Source organism: Oryzias latipes, chromosome 3 (assembly GCF_002234675.1).
Source record: "Oryzias latipes chromosome 3, ASM223467v1".
Lineage (NCBI taxonomy): Eukaryota > Metazoa > Chordata > Actinopteri > Beloniformes > Adrianichthyidae > Oryzias > Oryzias latipes.
This window is the reverse complement of record NC_019861.2, coordinates 24,314,129-24,330,149: the sequence shown is the minus strand read 5'-3', so window position 1 is coordinate 24,330,149 and position 16,021 is coordinate 24,314,129. Positions and strand designations below refer to the sequence as shown.

The following is a 16,021-nucleotide window of genomic DNA, read 5'->3' as shown; positions in this document are numbered from 1 at the left end:
TATCTGAGTACATCTATTTCTTTATTCAAATGTTGTGAATTAGATGCAGATGGGGAAAAAAAACACAACCCGAAAAAAGCTTTTAGCTGTGATGTAAAATCTACATTTGACAAAGGAAATTACTGTAAAAAAGTTGCATTTCTTCATTTAAATTCATGTGAATCAGGAGCAGACAAAAAAACACTGTGTGGAAATGATCGTATTTGTGACATAGAAAATATGCTAGACAGGTCACAGGCTCCCTGCCCCAACTTCTCAGCACAGGGAGGGGAAGAGGGGGTGGGGTTGCTCTGGGCCAACAGTTGCTTTCAACTCGAGCTTAAAAAATTGGAAAGAAAAAATCCAAAACTTTTTCATTACACATGGCTATTGCTGTAAAATAAGACATGTTTAGAGCAGTGAATGTAGAAAAAACATTTTATTGAGATTCTGTTTCACTATATAAAAACAAAACAAACAAAATCACATCAAATTTCAAAAAGTAAGCAGTGAACCTTTAAATAATTATTGAAGGAAAAAAACAATTTCTTTTAAGCGTGGACATTTAGCAGTTTACTCCTTTATTCATTAATAAAATCATTTTTTGAGACATTTTTGAGCTTATTTGACTGTTTTCTTCTTCAGGTGAAATAAAGTAAATTGAGGTTAAAAACATGTCCAGTGTTAACACACTCAGGTAATAGAGCATCAAGTATAAAACAAATGTCAAGCTGCAGAGAAATAACAGTTTCAAATAAATGTTTAGAATCAGTGTATTAATGGAGGTATTTAATGAAAAAACTCAGCTGTAAATGAGGTTAATTGGTTTGGTGTTTCTGTACCATAGGATATTATTTTATAATCTTATTTAATAAATCTTTAAATTTGGAGACATTTTCAAGGTTTTACACCAAATACAAACATACAGGAATAATGACACATTTAAAATGTATGTAAGATTTTCTTTCCGCCCTCAAAATAGGAATTACCATCACCGCTATGACATATATCATCTCACAAGTTGTTCATATGTCTGTATTGTCATTTGAAATTATTCAGCTAAAACTAATACATTTTAATGGAGACTCCACAAAAATAAGTGTGGTCACTGTTTCTTCCTCTGTTGACCGAAGCTGTAAGCCTGCATTCACAGAAACATGCTGGATAAAGATCTGTGAGCAGCCGGTGGAAGCTGGACAATGTGAGGAAAATGGTTAAAGCGAAAAACTCTCACAGAAATGTCAGTGCAGTAACAGATGCCATTTTTAAAATGAAACCAGATCCAGCTAATTCTTTCAAAGGATATCATGTTCTCCTGCTGAAGATGGTTGAGCAGTTTCTCCACTGGTGGAAAGCGTCGCAGCGTCACGGCAGAGCCCACCATCAGTAGTTTGTGCTTCGCCCTGGTAATGGCCACATTGAGGCGCCGCCAGTCCTTCAACAGTTCTCCTAACTTTGCATGGATAGACGGGAATGAATTGGGTCAGGTCACTTTGTTCTGTCGTTTGTTTATTCATGAAGAGAAAGGGATAAAAGAATAGAAAAAAGTGTGAAAGTAGAAAACCAAGACAAAAAAAGCCTTACGTGTCCTTCCTCTGTGTTGCTCCTGACAAAAGACAAAACAATCAAACTTTTATCCCGGCCCTGGTATTTGTCCACAGTGTTCACCTCCACACCGCTGAAAGTGGGAGACTGGAGAAGAGCCTGGATGGTCTTAAGCTGTTGCCTGTAAGGCGCTATGACACCCACATCACTGGGCCTGCACCCCGCCTGAAAGACAGGAACAAGATAAACACATTACACAACAAAAAAGTGTGATGTCGTCAGCTTTAAACTTAAATGGTGCCTTTTATTTTAAAGAGAATAAACCTTGATGAGAAGAGAGAGCAGCATATGAATGAGGGCAGCCTCTGTGTGATTGCTCACGCCTCCCTGCTCCACCGACTCCAGCGCTGGCACCTGAACAGAACCAACAGAACATCAGACAGAGCACACCTTACAAACACACTCAGGTCAATGGTTATCTATCGTTTAGAGCAGGGGTGGGCAAACTACAGCAGTAGGGGTCACATGCAAAACATTAAATTTGTCAGTCAGGCTCACCAAACTATAAGAGGTTATATTGATAATCCTTAATGTTTAGACTTAAATATGGATCATTTATTTATTTTTCCTGTAATTCTGGCATCTTTACATATACATTGATCTTCGTTTAGATGCAGAAAGTTATCCTGCATTCATGTGTTGTTGGAAGGTTTGTCGTTTTTCTGACGTTTATGTGTGTTGTCTGAATCAGACAGTCCTTTTTCCAATGATTCAAACACCACTTGAATGCAGCATTTCTCCGTGTCTTCATGTCATCCACCCATTGGTGCAATTAGAACTAAAATTGGGAACAAAATCCACAAATTTTGAAATAAAGACTCTTAAATGTTCTGTTTTAAAATGAGCAGATTCATTTTCAATCAAAATTAAAGCACATTTTCACCCAGATGTTATTTATTTCTGTATTGAGATGGATTACTGAAACACCCGTCCAGCCCTTCTGTCACATTTAAGAGAACCTTTGTGGCCCATAAGTGAAACAGTTTGCCCACCCCTGATTCAGAGTAAGGGTATTTTTTTTAAAGTCAACCCAAATCATTGATTTTTTACAAAGTAATTGCATCTGTAATGAAGTGGATGTACCGCCCACCAATGAACAGTCCAGGAAGCAGACAGGGTTGCTGGGCAGCAGAGTGAACTGCACCCAGGACAGGTCATGCTGTGGGTGAGTCTCAGAGTGGGAGCGAAGCTCCGACTGAACCGAGGCCAGGGAGGGCAAGGTGAGCAGAGCCGCAGCTGTCCTCTCTGATCCACACTCCAAACGCCCGTCGTACATCAAAGAGTTACTCAGAGACATGATCTGCCTGAAAACATCACATAGAATTCAACACTGAGGCATATTTTCAGACGCTTCTCACAAATCCTTCAAAAATCCTTTTCAAAGACAGAAGAAACAAGCTCCACTTCCGGTATATACATATATATTAAACGGCTACTTGATTTTATTTTATTTTGAAAAGCTTTGCTTTAGCTGTAGCTCATTTATTGACTGGGTACGAGAACTGGAATGAGTGAACAGATCAACAGATTCGAACATTCAAGATGGGGGCAAGCGGGCACCACATGCTTGCATTGAAACATCTGATTGGTCAGTTTATTACTTGAATAACTTGCAATAAAGAAAAAATATCAGGAAAATAAATTAAGATTAGCAAGATTATGTTAAAAAAAAGGAGTAAGAATTGTTATTTTGACAAATAGAATGACTGAGTAACAGCTGTTTATTTCTCATTAGAAGTCTGTGGGATTTTGGCTTCTTGGAGCCAGCAGGTACTTCCTGTTTGGAACGCCAGGGGGGAGGGGTAACTGAGTCCAGTTCCCATGTGCAGTCAGTGAGATCATCAGACAAAAAGTCTACGTCTTTATTCATACGTTTGTTGGAATTCCATTACAGACTCCGCTGCTCACCTGTTCATGCGGTACTGTACGTTGAGCTGCACCACTGCCTCACCATGAACCTCCAGTCGCTTAAACAGACTTTCATCCATCCCGAGAGATCTACAGGGAAACACGGAGATGCATTTGAGCTGCACTGAACCACTTACGCTTCTTTTACACTGATTTCCTTCAAACAGTATTTTATTTCAGCTCCCTGCTGGACCAGCAGCATCTTTCTGACCGAGCTTCCTTGTTCTGGACTATGGGTGGCAGCTGCTGATGGTCTCCAACCAGCACAAATCTGTGGGCATAGAACAAGGGTCCCAGGCAGATGGGCTGGCTGATCTGTGATGCTTCATCTACGATGCAGTAGTCAAAACGGCGACGCGTGAAGATCGGATGCTTGATGCCCATACAGGTGGTGGCTACCACGAGCTGAAAGCAAACCACACATTTATACGTTGATTCATATAAAAGGAAAATATTCAGAGAGGTTAAAATTTCCCTCAGCCTCTTCATTTTATTTGATATTTGAATTCAAAATTAGTGATATTGTGTTCTAATTGGCAGGTGACCAAGTACCCTTGCTTTAAAATGTTTTTTTTTTGCCCACCCTATTCCCCTTTTTTTGGAAAAGCTTGCTCTGTGACATGATATCTGGGCAAAATGAAGACAGCAGGCTGTAAAACTGGCTTTAAAATCAGCCAAACCAACAGTATCCTTTATTCATCGATGCATACACGCAGCTATAGTGAGATGTTCAGACATCTGGATGAACCTCACCTCTTTGTTATAGAGCTGCTCCAGATCCAGCAGGGTGTGAACCCCTTTCTTCCTCACGTTCTCCTCTGTGTATGGCAGAATGTCAGGATGAATCTGGAGAACAGAGCAGCAATGTAAGAGAAAAAGAAATTGAGTACTTTGTACTTTTTTTTGTCAATCCAACACCATCAGAATAAAGTTTTATTGGTTTTGAAGAAGAAAAAAAAAGTAAAATATAGTATAGACAATAACTTACCTTTTGGCCTTGTCCGAGGCGCAGAAAACCGACCCGGAAGCGTTTCAGCTTCAGGAGGATGTTGTCCACAGCAGAGTGAGTGTAGCTGGTCAACAACACACTAAAGCCGCATGCTTGCAGGATACGGACCTGAAAGCAGAAAGTGTAACCATGGGAGAGTTCTTTTTCTTCTTTGTTTGAACATAAAAACACAGCAGGTTACCAGGGTGCAGATGGTTGTGGTCTTGCCTGTGCCCGGCATGCCAACAATAAGTGTGTAGTCCTTTGATAGCAACACCTTCTTCATAGCCTGTTTCTGGGGTTTGTTGAGACCTAAAGACAAGCAGAAAAGAACTGAGGCTTTATATCTGCTATACAGCAGTTTGTTCCACACAGATGGTTACAAAAACAGTCAAATTAAGAGCGTGAAGGCAAAGCTGCAGCACCTTTGAGGATCTCCGCCACCGTTTCTTTGGCATCTCTGGGCAAAACAGAACTGAGGTTAAAGATGAACTCTGGAGGACGAAGGTCCACAATCAGCTTCCTCAGACGCTCACTGCAAAGAGAGGTATCAATGAAAAACACCATAACAACATTCTAATGTGTTACGCATTTGGAGAACAAACATGGCTTCTACCTGTCTTGACAGTTTTCCATCAGTCTGGAGAGGTTGGTCAGGTGAGTGCTCATACCGACCACACCTTCGTCAGCATCCAGTCGAAACAGCACATCCCGGAATTTGGACAAATCCCTGTAAAACCACAAAAAGAAAAAATTAACAAACAGGGAATCGCTCCTAAAAAGTCCTCTTCTGAAGCTACATTCAGACCGCCCAACAATGCGCAGTAAAGCAGCCACTTCCAATGAAAAGTTGATGTAAACACGTGTAAGTGTACGTTTCTGGTTTCTGTGTACAAAACTCTTGTGTTTACGTGTAACTGTGCAAGTCTTTACGACCATTTTCATGCTCTACTTACAAATCACGTGGCCACTGAACGCGTGTTCCCATTTAAACCAGGTCAAACTTTGACCTATTAGGGACTCTGATTTGATAGTGACGTATGGATTTGGTTTATCTGATGAATCCGGACACGGCGACCTCCACATTTGTTTAATAAAGATGAACCAAGGCCACTCTCCTGACATGATGATGATCCACATATGTCATTGCAAGGATGCTAGCAATGAACTCGAAATGTTTCCATTTCATGTCCAAATTGAGAGGTTTTCACCACCTCAACATTTTGCACCAAGCTCCTTCCAAATGTAGGTGAAGGATAGGTGCTAGTAAAATGGATAAAAAGAAGCCCATCCCTGTTTGTCCAGTGTGAACACCAACGCACTTTTAGCGCATTTTTAAACATTTCAAATGCTAGTGTGTACATAGCTTTAGTCTTTATACAGGCATTTAGAGGAACCCGATCTCACCTGCTAAGAGTACAACTGACTGATGTCTTATCCACCTCGCACAGGTACCCTGTTGCCAAGCCGACAAGGCGACCATCTTGGTCGCTCACCACAATACGATCTCCATTGGTCAGTCCACAGTTGGTTGCACTCTGTGAAGGAGCAGATCCGGTCCGCTGGAACCGATGCAGGAAGACATCTTCTGCCTGAGCTGCAACAGCATCTTTAAGCTGCAGATTCCCCACGCAGCTGCCATTCTTCTCACTAATGTCAGGAAGGAAACATCTGCTTTAAAAGGTGTAATAGCTTTGCTGTCTGACCGAAATAATAGAGTCATACCTGCTCTCAATTGACTGAAGCCAGATGTGCTTCCGACTGTTCTTGGTTTCCATGGTGACCGCTTCCAGAATGCAGAGCAGCAGCCAATGAGAAAAATAATTCAGATGCTGCTGGGCGAGGTGGCCGCACTCCTGCTGCAAAAAGTCACGAACGTCGTCGCTCGGATCTGCAGAGCTGGGATCCAGTGCTCTGAGCGAACGATGAAGACGATGAGACAGAGGAAGAGGACAAACGGTGAGTGATTAACTGGAGCACAAGGTAAAACTTTGATGAGACTGCTTAATTGTTCCAATTTATTACCAGCATTGCTTTGAACTTTTTAGAAACTTCTGATTGTTTTAACAAACGGCACTGAAAAATAAGCACCTCTCATATAAAGCACAGTTGAGCTTCTGAGGACAGTACTGGCAGGTCTGTCTGCTTGTAAGGATGTCGGGAAGTCTTTGGAGGTTGCTCAGGTCTGCCCCTTTCTCCACACTGTTGTGAAGGTGATGAGCCAAAGTGTTCCTCAGCTTCAGAAGCTCTGACAAAAGAACAGAGCCACGAAGAAGACATGAAGAAGCAGCGGCAACAGAATTCCTTTCTGTCGAGTCCAGCAGAAAAGTCATTTTAAAACTAACTTGTCTCATCGTCCAAACTACTTTTTCAGATGCAAAGCAGCAGCAGAAACCAGGTAACTGCAACAAGCACTAAAGAGAAGCGAGACCGTGACTCATTCACTGCAGCTCTGGTCTACAGCTGAAGCTGGTTGTGGCTTAGCAGGTGGGAGGCAACGGTCAGCGATGGAGAAACCAAAACTTATAAAGCACTGAACCCATACGAATCAACCCAGTTCAAATGGTTCAAAGTTGTGAAGCATTTGACACATCAAAATGATGACATCTACTGGCCAGATTTCACCTTTGCATTATCGTAGAACAAAAAAGGCCAGTGCATCATAAAATTATGTGCGTCAAGTTATGTGTAGCAAAAACACTTCAAAAAATAATCATAGTGGTTGCGTAATAGAGTGACTGTTCATCAAGGTTTAAGATCTTCAAAATAAAATATCCAATTTTACAAAATAAATAGAACTGTGAAACTCTTTTGCTACAGGGAAAAATGAAAAGGTTTTGTGGTACATAAGGGATTCACACGTCTTTATTTAGGGAAAAGAATCATCTCAGCAACATTCTCACATTCACTACACCCTAACCACTAATGTGTGTGTATGGATGTATTCATATGTAAGAAGGCTATGTTCGTAAACCAAAGTTTGATTCCAAACGTTCGTAGATTAAATGTTGTCCCAAACTCACCTAAATCCTTCTCCTTGTTTGTAACGCTAAGTCTCCTCCTCTGCCAAAACCCACAAAGGCAGGAGGAGTTCTGCCTCTTTGTAAAAGCTGACATATCCATAACCCCAGCTTGATTTCAAAACTGGCGTTAATGGATGACAATGTGCAAGTGATGAAACAGAGCTTGATTTGGTAAGTTGCAGGACAGTACAAATGTGAAGCGAGTGCGTCACTAGTGGCACTTCCGTTTTGAAAGGTCGATACAAAATAAAGCTGCCCGTTCCAGCGAAACATCACTAGTGGGTGTACCTCTGCGGTCCATGTGGCTGGGTGCTACAGGGTGCATGCTGCCAGTCTTGAGATAAAGCAGCAGACCGGCTTCAGGGTTGTATCTCTCCATGCTCATCAGCGTGTACAAAATCACCTAAAAACAAAGCAAAAATCCATGAAAACATCTAAATAAGTATCACAGTGATCGATTCCATCCGGTTATGAGAGCAGTCCACCAACCTGACTGCGATGCTCTATCGAGTTGGACTCCCTTCCGGTTTTTAACTCCAGGGGAAAAGTCTTCTCTTCTGGACTTCTGCTGGTTCGTGGCCTTTGGATTTGAACTTGAGCCGTCACATCAATTTTCCCTTTGAGGCCAAACCTCGGAGACCACACGTTCTCCTCTATATCTGTCAAGTCAGTCACCGTGACAACGGCGTTTGATTCCTGGCAGCCACCCGGAGCTCGGCTGGGGTTCAGACTGAGACCAAGACGACAAATGACAACACACAGTTTGAAACACGTTTCGTTTTTAATAACGTTTAAGCTTTACGTACCTAAACCTACATTTTAAGGCCGATGGACTTTGGCTTTGAGGAGCTGAGGTATTCGCTGGCCCAGTTTTCCAGTGAGGGCAGATAATCGAGCAGTTCCTGCTTCATCTCCTCCTGACTCACACCCAGAGTGTACCTGTGCACATCAATATTAATGACAAAAAAAGACTAATCGGGTTTTAAAAATTTCTAGATAGTTCAGCAAGCCTCAACTTCAACATCTCAAGAAATCTTCAACACATTCTAGGCTGGTTGTGTTTGCACACACAATAAATGCAGCTTCCTGCACTGTAGTGTAACTTACATGTCTCCCAAGTATCGAGGACTGTGGAGGGCTTCATCAGCCAGCTTGAAAAGTTTCTCAGAAGAAAAATCCTTGGCTTTGGCAGCTCCCTGGAAGACTTCATGGACCATGGTCCCATTCAGCATTTGCTTGGAGCCACCATCAAAACTCTAGAAAGAGAAGAATAAAAAATCTGTCAAACAAAAACACAATCATTTAACTGATGAAATTTACAATAATGACCAGAAATATTGTTTGCCAGGAAGTGATTTTCGGTAAATCTGTTCACCTTGAACATTTCTCCCAGAACTGCGCGCCTCATGCAACGAATGGAGTTGGAAATGCTGGTTCCTGAAATGAGACTGTCAGGTTGTAAAACCAGGAGGCCCTGATCCCGTTCCACTAACCAGGTCCCAGCATCTGAGCGACCCTCCAGATGCACCACGTCGCCCCGCCTCACAGGCGTCGTCTCCCTGGAAACAGCAGGAGCAAAGAATGAAAGTCAATACCAATGAAAGGTCATCAGACATTCAACAACAAAAAAAGGAAAAGACACAGAAATGCAGCATCCACATGTCATACTATTTTTTAACATGGAAAAATATCTATGATGTCATAAAAAGTGAAAGAAAAAAAGAAATCTTGTCCTTTCTCATTTATAAAAAAGGTAATAAGTTGGAACGTTTTATGTTTCTGCTACAAAAGTGTTTTTTTGGACAAATTAATGGACATAAAACAGAAACACTACCATCCATCTTTTAGCAGACACGTCTCAGTTGGATGCAGCGTCCTGGAACATGAGATGATGAGCTTTTTGTAGCCTGGACCATCCTCAACATCCACAACCCAGTAGCGATTGTTTGGACCTCCAGAAAGGATGACGTGGTCGGGTAACTTGCTGTAAAACCACACGTTTTGACCCAACCATGAAAATAAATAGTTTCTTTATCAGTAAGGTGTTTTAGTTCAACAGACGGGTACTTCTTGCTACACCAGGGTACCTTCAACAGAATATTTCTTGGCTAATATGTTCAGGTGTTTCTTTCTTACCAAGGTTTTTTAGGTTTATCCTCCATGTGTTCCATTTGATCCATAAACCAACTGTCATCAAAGTCATCCTCTGCGGGATGTGCAGATGCTGCATCTTGATTATCAGGAGGATAAAGAAAAATTACAAAAATGTATCCAAATCAGATAATGGACAAAGTGACTTTAAGATGTGGACGATGATATTAAGAGAAAAATAACAGAAAATTTGGATAAAGAGAACTTTTCCATTTAGCTCCAGTGACTGTTGGCATTTTTCAGTGGATTAAAACAAAAATTTGGATTTTTGATTTAAACCTCATCAGCTTGCTTTAGCTGATAAATAGTATCATTCATCCATCTTCTGGACCCGTCAAGTCCCTTTTGGAGTCACTGACTCTGACCCAGCTACTGTTGGGTGAAGGTGGGGTACGGCTTGAACAGGTAGTCACTCTGTGGCAGGGCCTCACAAGCACACTCACATTCACATCTAGGGACAATTTAGAGCCTTCAGTTAACCAATGAAGCATGTTTTTGGACTATGGGAGGAAGCTGGAGTACACGGAGAAAACCCACGGGAAGAAGAACATGCATTATCCACACAGAAAGGACCATTCAGGATTCGAACCAGGGCCTTCTCACTGTGAGGAGAGAGTGCTAACCGACACACCATTGAGCAGCCTGCCAACAAAATCCAATTCTGCAATATTTGATGCATAAAAGGCTGATTTTCATGAGTCATGTAAGATGAATACTTAGAAAGCACCTGCAGCTCCAGCGTGTTCTTCATCTGTTGGCTGCTTGTTGTTTTGATCTCCATCCGTCTCCTGCATTCTTGTAGTCTCTTTTTCTTTTGGGTCCTTCACTGGGAATGGGGTATTGGCAGAAGATTCCTGCCCAGCAGTGAAGGGAGAGCATACATTCTGCAGGCCACGGTGAAGGTTTCTGCTCGTTTGAACTTCTGCCGTTTTCATTTCTGTTATCACAGTAAAATTGGACTCTCTCCTGTCCTGCTCCTCCTGATGTTCTCGCTGTTCCACCATGACATGATCAGAACTCATCTGCAAAGGGGATTTGTTGGGTTGATCACCAGAGAGGGCCTTCACAAAGGGCCTTAAAGGCTGCAACTCCTCCTGGCTGCTACCTGGGGCCTGGACTGCAGCTTCTTGCAGCGAGTCGATTCTTGCTTTCTTTGCCATGTAAGAGTCCTCAGGAGGACTGAAGAGTCTCTTCAAAGAGCTGGACAATCTCCCACCTAACTTTGTTGATTCACCCTTTCCATTCCTCGATCTCTTTATTCTCTGACCTTTGGAGCTGGGGCTGCGACAGATGGGAGACAGTTGGCCGACGTTTGCCACCTTTCTTCCGGGATCCTGGTTTTCCTCTCTGGAGGAAGAAGAGGACGTAGACCTGATCTGACTATTGGGGGTCTCAGGTACCAAAAGCAGAAGGTCTGGTGAGGAAGGAAGCATGTTTTCAAGATCTCCAAGCATGTTTCTCTTTGATGGAGAGTTATGTCTCAACAGGGAACTTTTATTATCTGGGTTTTGGGGTCCGGTCTTCACGAGTGCACAGACAGAGCCGTATGCTTTTAAGGAACAGGGAGAGAACTGAAAATGAAAATGTTAAGAGATTTTTTAAAAACCAAACACAAATTCAATATTAGGCATTATAAAGAGGAGAAAACAAATGTTCAAATACACATTTAAACATCTAGAAAACTCAGTTTGTTGTTCAAGTTAACACACAGAATCTTAGGAAAACATTTTTTTAACTAAACAACATACAAAAAGAGAATTAAAGGTATTTTTAACTAAGTAAATAATAAGATTTGATCAGTCCTGCCGACTTACACATATGATGAGTAGTTAGTTTTTAATATTTAAGAAATGCATTAAAAAAGATGTATTTTAAACATTTTTATGACTTAAATTGATATCGATAGGTTAATACACAGAAAGTAGTAGTAACATTATTTACTGTTTGACAGTTAAAATCTGATCTTTTTTGAAGCCTAACTGTATATTGGTGTTTGCTGAAAATCCCCTTCTTCTGAGATTTGACTTCATCTTTTTGATTCAGACAAAAACTAATCTTCTTCCACTTTCGGCTTCTCCCATCAGGGGTCGCCACATCGAACAAGTCGCATGGTAAATTTGGCAATGTTTTACGCCGGATGCCCTTCCTGACGCAACCTTCTCTAACCGGGCTTGGAACCGGCAGAGGTAGAGAAGGGAGACAAAAACTAATAATAACTTGAATTAAACTCGAGAAGAATAACAGCTTACCTTCTGGCCCTTTAAAGAAAAAAAGGCTGAGATGTTTTGTTGCCCTCCAGGCGTCCCTGCAGGCATCTGTCAGAAACAACTTGACCACTTATACATCTTATATATACAGTCATACAGCAGGTGTAAAGATGACAAACATCGTGATAGCTGATGTTTTGCTCACGACAAAAACACATTAGTTGATTTATTTTTAATAGTTGACTCTAACATTTGGAGTTCAGTCGCGTGTTCAGATGCGTTAATCAAAGACAGTAGATGCAGCTGGAAAACTAACAATGAATAAAACGGTTATCGTTCGTTTGGTAAAGCAGACTCACCATGTTCTTCATTTTGGTCCTTTTCATTATGAATTAGAATAAGCAGCGGGCTGCTGTTTGAAATACAGTTTCGATATGTCTGTACGGCAATAAGGACATTATAATAAGAAGAGTTTGTTTTTATCAGTTCAGTCGGAGCGTTTCTAAGAACAGAAGTCTGGACAAACAAAGAGAAAACGCTCCGCATATACGCGAATACGCAGCTTAAATAACGGCATATTTATCGAGATCGATCAAAGTTAAAATCGCATAAATTCTTCTTTCAATTTTAGTTGAACTAAGTGGCGCCAAATTTTCGGTTTCGCGGAACGGATATTGGGTCAGCGGAAGTGATCTGAGCTCACTTCCGTAATCGCCAAGTCACGGAAATGTACGTCAAAGTAAAAGAAATAAAAGAAAACCCAGACATTTTATTGATAGATAGATAGATAGATAGATAGATAGATAGATAGATAGATAGATAGATAGATAGATAGATAGATAGATAGATAGATAGATAGATAGATAGATAGATAGATAGATAGATAGATAGATAGATAGATAGATAGATAGATAGATAGTTAGATAGATAGATAGATAGATGTGTATGTATATACATCTATCTATCTATTTATCCATCTATATATCCGTCTATCTGTCTGTCTGTCTGTCTGTCTGTGTCAAACTCAAGGCCCGGGGGCCAAATGTGGCCCTCCATGTCATTTTATGTGGCCCGCGATAGCATAAAAGTTTTTAATTTAAAAAAAAAAAAAAGTTTTTAATTTCTTCACATAAAAATAAAAAATTGGTGTGTAATTATTCCTATCTAGTGGGAATCGGACTTGAAATATCAGATTGGGCAACTATACATTACTTAAACACTGTCCATTTAGCCTAACCTGACAGAATCAAATTTAAAAGGATTAATGCTAGAGTAACAAGTAAACATGTGTTTTCCATGCAACTGCAATTGTCACTTTAAAATATTATAATAAATAAGCAAATGAGTTATTTAACATTAAGGAGTATTTACATTTATTTTTCATTACATTTAGTTACATGTATAAGTTATATCTGGCCCTTTGAGGACATCCACTATGCTGAAGTGGCCCTTTGTGAAAATGATTTTGACACCTCTGGTCTAGAGAGAGAAAAAGAGAGAGAGAGAGAGAGAGACCAGCAAAGGTCGCTGTTGTTCCCTACTGTACTAATGCATATTTGTAAAATGCAGAGGAGCGTCGTTTATCGGATTTATAGGCAGGTTTAGTTTATATTTGTTTTCATGAAGAGGTTTCTGCTTTTAATCTCACTCTTGGTTGGCGTTTAGGTTAGTATTTATTATTTTAAGCAGGTTTATTTATTTTTTCTGTAAGTATTTGTTTTAGTTAGGCTCACAAGAAATGTTATCCACAGACTGCAATGTCCTAATATCAGTTGGATTAATCACAGAACTGGACCCTGTTTCTTCCATCACTGTGTTCCAACACTCCATCTTGTCCACAGCAAGCCCTCAGTGCTTAGCTTCCCCAACGGATGTGATCTTGGAAATAGTTGAAGAGGTTAGAAATATTTGGAATATCTCATGTATTATGTCATTAGAATACTGACTACTAAAGTATGCTTTGGGTAACACTACTTAAGATATTGTTTTCTAGTAAGATTAACAGTAAATATATATTAAATTCTTACGTTCTAGGGTTTCTTTAACATTTGATGGATTCCTTATTGTCGAAAAAGTTTTTTCATAGATGACATGTTGCTGCTCATCCGTATTTTCCTCTTAATGGTATGCGCAATTTTGAGAAAAACTTTAATGAATCAGAATTTCACGTTTTTAATGTGTATATGGATGAAACATGCTGTCTATGTAGCATTTATCCCAATAAAGAAAGAGTAGTATTTGGTATATGTTAACGGTAATACAAATTTGCACTAAAATAAATTTCATAACAGTACAAATCCACAAAAGAAGAATAAGAACTGGTAATTCTATAAAAAAAAAACATATATAAAACGATGGGTCCTATGGATTTCTCATCAAAGTCACATTCTTGTATTAAAGGGATAAATATGGATAATATTCTTCCCTAAAGTAAGTTGAAAATTATATATTTTAATGAACTGGATATTTAATAAAACTATCTTTGGAGAACCACCTTTGTAATTAAGGTAAAACATTACTCATAATATGAGCAACAATCCTTTGAATATTAGTTGAATAAAATTAGGTTAAAAAGCCATGAAATACTGGATGTAATAGAAAATTATTGAAAATCAATCAATTTATGCAAATTAACTAATTAATTAACAAATTACCGGTAACTAGAAGTAAAAGAAAACGACAACAAAAGTGATGTTAATAAAATACTGAAATTAGTAGTGTACCAATAGTGTGTGTAGAGGTACTAATTGTGTGTTCCATAAAAGGTGTTTAAGTGATGAGTTGACAATGGATCCTCAGAAATGGTGAAAACTGAGGGCAAAGACTCGACATTTGTAATGATAAAATACATTTTTACTCTGACCATTCAGCAGTGACTGAGTGAGCGAAAGGCTGATCCTCACCAAGTGGTCTGAAGTCCCCTTGTCTGGATCGATCCGTTGAGAAGGAGTGAGAGGGTGATCTAGAGGGGACTTTGATTGTGATCTTCAGGCAGGTGTAGGACGAATTAAGGTTTCTTCACAAGTAAAGCCTGCTGGCTCGCTCAATTCAGGTCACTTGGCATCTGCAGTGGTGGAGTGACTTCTTTAACTCAGTGCCTGTGAGGCGTTTGTGACCAAAATGAATAAGTTGCAGAGCTCACTGGCTGACAAAACTTATCAATGAAAGAAAAAAATCAGTTTTCAAAAAAATAGTAAAATAAAACAAATAAAAATGTTAGTCTGTGTTTGAAATTGGTTGGAGACAAAGTTTTTAAAAAGAAAGAAAGAATTCAATTAAAATGAAAAATATCCTTGTGGGCAAAACTCTGGCTCAATCTTGAGACTTGAACAAAGACAAAACTTAGTTTCTCCTCAAAGTTTCAAAGAAATAAACTCAAAGACTAAAATACAAAAGACAACAGAAAACACGAGAAAACTGATTTGCTTGAGCAGGGGCCTTTAAAACCCATAGGGAGGGACAAGTTGAACCAATCAGTACTCGATTTGGAGACTTTATGACCTGGTGTCCATGTTCCAATGAATTTGGACATGCAAATTTCTAGGGCGTGCTCTAACTCTGGCCTCGGAGACTGTTTACAGTTTTAAATCAAACTTGATTAAATAAAGGTGTGGATTTGGATCACACTTTTATGTATGTGACGATTCCTGTATGTGACAAGATAAAATGCTTCACAACTCACATAAGATGGACCATCAAATGAATATTTCAAAAATTCCTTGTTTTTATTGTCAAAGGAATTGAAACTCTTTCCCTGGAAAAGCAGAGTTAAGGTCACCTTTCAGGTTATTATGAACTCATAAAAAGATGAACTCGTTGAGTTTATATATTCTTGACGCTGTGAATACAAATTTTACAACTTTGAGTTCACAATTGGAAACTATTGTTCTCTGTGTCTTCAAATGTGGAAGGGTTGAAGTGAGTTCACATTGTATCATCCACTGGGGTTTCACCATCTCCCATAGTAAATTTCTACATTGGAGTGGAGATCTTCTTGTGACTGAAAAGAGGGTTTCTTTAAAGCCCATGCAAAGGGACAACAGAGTTGGGTTGTGTATTCACCAACTATTTTTGGGGTTGACCAAAAGGTTGGGTTTCAAAGACCCACACCAATGAAAATAGTGTTCTTGGTGTTTTTTATCATATTCTTGTAGCATTTT

General features: G+C 39.8%; 1 protein-coding gene across 2 annotated transcripts; it reads right to left on the bottom strand.

Moving 5' to 3' along the window:
* Window positions 1-416: 416 nt before the first annotated feature.
* Window positions 417-15,263, bottom strand: dna2 (DNA replication helicase/nuclease 2). Of its 2 annotated transcripts, none has more exons than XM_020699502.2 (25): window positions 14,765-15,263; window positions 11,904-11,969; window positions 10,382-11,225; window positions 9,640-9,733; window positions 9,338-9,487; window positions 8,879-9,062; window positions 8,611-8,759; window positions 8,320-8,442; window positions 7,993-8,233; window positions 7,792-7,906; window positions 6,572-6,728; window positions 6,206-6,394; window positions 5,888-6,130; window positions 5,097-5,210; window positions 4,906-5,015; window positions 4,683-4,792; window positions 4,481-4,609; window positions 4,246-4,338; window positions 3,704-3,897; window positions 3,493-3,582; window positions 2,675-2,888; window positions 1,849-1,938; window positions 1,564-1,749; window positions 1,286-1,432; window positions 417-1,180 (listed from the first exon to the last, which is right to left on the bottom strand). In XM_020699502.2, the coding sequence occupies exons 2-25, from the start codon at window positions 11,967-11,969 to the stop codon at window positions 1,127-1,129; spliced, it is 4,086 nt and encodes a 1,361-aa protein (XP_020555161.1). In that variant the 5' UTR covers window positions 14,765-15,263; the 3' UTR covers window positions 417-1,126. The 2 variants fall into 2 exon arrangements, with proteins under 2 accessions (XP_020555161.1, XP_011490514.1); XM_011492212.3 differs by lacking the exon at window positions 14,765-15,263 and adding an exon at window positions 12,221-12,537.
* Between the last annotated feature and the right edge of the window lie 758 nt (window positions 15,264-16,021).

Bases quoted from the DNA above. Each gene is read 5' to 3' on its own strand.
- dna2 (XM_011492212.3), bottom strand. From the start codon at position 12,247: ATGAAAAGGACCAAAATGAAGAACATG. The intron at 7,907-7,992 runs GTTGGTGGACTG...CTTTGTTTTTAG, and splicing joins CGATAGAGCATCGCAGTCAG to GTGATTTTGTACACGCTGAT. The intron at 1,939-2,674 runs GTGGGCGGTACA...GGTTCTGTTCAG, and splicing joins GCTTCCTGGACTGTTCATTG to GTGCCAGCGCTGGAGTCGGT.